Consider the following 1,792-nt stretch of genomic DNA (forward strand, 5'->3'; position numbering starts at 1 on the left):
GTGGACCAGGCCGAGCTCTCTGCGGGCTTTGATGATGAGAGAGTGGAGGAGGGTTTCGGGGCCGAAGGCGAGGCGGATCATCTCCTTGTCGCCGCGGTCCTGGAGCAGGAGGAGGCCCATGATCTTGGCTGCGTGGTCGGGGTCCAGGGCTTGGATGCGGCTGAAGACTAAGCGGTTCGCCTCGTAGGCATCCATTGAAGGAGAAGAGGGGAAAGTGAGAGAGGGGGAACGGAAAGAGAGAGTATTTGTGAAGGGTGGGTATTTTTTTTTTCTTTCTTTGTAGAGGGAGAGGCGAGAGAACTAAAACCCTAATGCGTCTTGTTTTCTTCTTTCTTTTGGTTTTGTGCAATTAATTTGAATGCTGTATTTGTTTGCTCACTTGCATTGTGGCCAAAACCAAGTGAAAAAAAGAAAAAGAATTTGATGTTTCTCACTTCTGGTTTTGTTTTCTTGTTGAGAGCCTCTTATTTACTTATCTTTCGGGGCCATGGTAACTAATGCTAGCTCTCTGTGCTATTCTCAATGACGTTGCTTTCTCTCTAGCTACAACGTCTTTGACCAGCTTCTCGGGCCTTTGAGAAACTGTGAAAAAACTAATTAATTAGCAATGAATGAGATCCATTGAATACTTGGGTTCTTTTGGTTTAGGCTATTTTGAAGTGAAAAAGGTTGTAAGTTACCAAATTGTGTTGTATATACTTACCTTTGTCTACTTTTCTTTGGTTTGTCGCATCCTCTAAACCAAGGATACATGCAGATCTCGCACTCGCTACCATAAATGTTCAACTTAATGGGGAATTTAGTCTCCCCGCCTACTGCAATCTGCACAACTCGGAAGCTAACCACAATCAATAAGATATAAAATAACCACAATTAAGAAGCAATAACACCGATATTTACGTGGTTCGGTCGACCAACTTCGACCTATGTCCACTGGGCAACAATACAAGAAATCCACTATATATGTATCAGGGTGAACTACGAGAGGAACCACTCAACTCTCGTCTCTCAATCTCTCAGCCTCACATACATAATCAACTCTCATATTCTTTTCAAAACCCACTCCTTAAAATCTTTTAAATGGATAAAGACTGCGAAACCCTCTTCAAATGTTGTAATCTTTTACACGGATAAAGACCACGAAACCCTCGCATCTTGCACAATTTCTTGAATCAGGCTACGCTCTCTGCTAACTCTAGATTATAAGAATATTGGCTCTCTCGTTTCTCCTTGTTTTCCCCTCCAACAATAGAAGAATATATATAGAAAAATCAAAACCCTATCTCTAGCCCAACTTCCTAATTAGAATAGGATTGAAACTCCTAATAATGATAAGACCCAATCTCATATGAAACTCCTAATCATGATAAGACCCAATCTCCTAATCATGATAAATCTCTAACCATATCTAATTCTTATGAAATTATACAAAGAATCAAAGCCACAATCCTAACAATCTCTATCTTGGATTTGATTCCCAAGCCACCTCGAAGATCTACAATTGCCGTCTTGAAACTTTACCTCTTCTGCTAGTGTCTTCTATTCCTTTCGCACTTCAAATCGAAGCACCTGCACTCCAACTGGGACGTCCCTGTTAGCCCTCAAGTTCTAGGATTTGCAACCTCTCCCTAGGCTTTACTACCGACTCTACTCCTCTTGGAATCGATCCCATCTCTCACCACACACTCTTCTTGGTGTACAAGTGTATTGCAAAGTGATCTCACAAATAAAGCTTAATATAAGATTTGTTCTCTACAATAGATGAGAACTCAATGTAAGCTCACACTCTAAG

General features: G+C 41.3%; 1 protein-coding gene across 1 annotated transcript in view; it reads right to left on the bottom strand.

Moving 5' to 3' along the window:
* The window catches only part of LOC109831067 (zinc finger CCCH domain-containing protein 53-like), a 4,279-nt gene extending 3,842 nt beyond the window's left edge, over positions 1-437 (bottom strand). The window contains exon 1 of the mRNA XM_020398404.1: positions 7-437. Within this exon, the coding sequence (XP_020253993.1) occupies positions 7-195 (189 nt within the window). The 5' untranslated portion in view covers positions 196-437. The remainder of the gene's footprint in view (positions 1-6) is intronic.

The sequence above is a fragment of the Asparagus officinalis genome, chromosome 2, assembly GCF_001876935.1.
Source record: "Asparagus officinalis chromosome 2, Aspof.V1, whole genome shotgun sequence".
Classification (NCBI taxonomy): Eukaryota; Viridiplantae; Streptophyta; class Magnoliopsida; order Asparagales; family Asparagaceae; genus Asparagus; species Asparagus officinalis.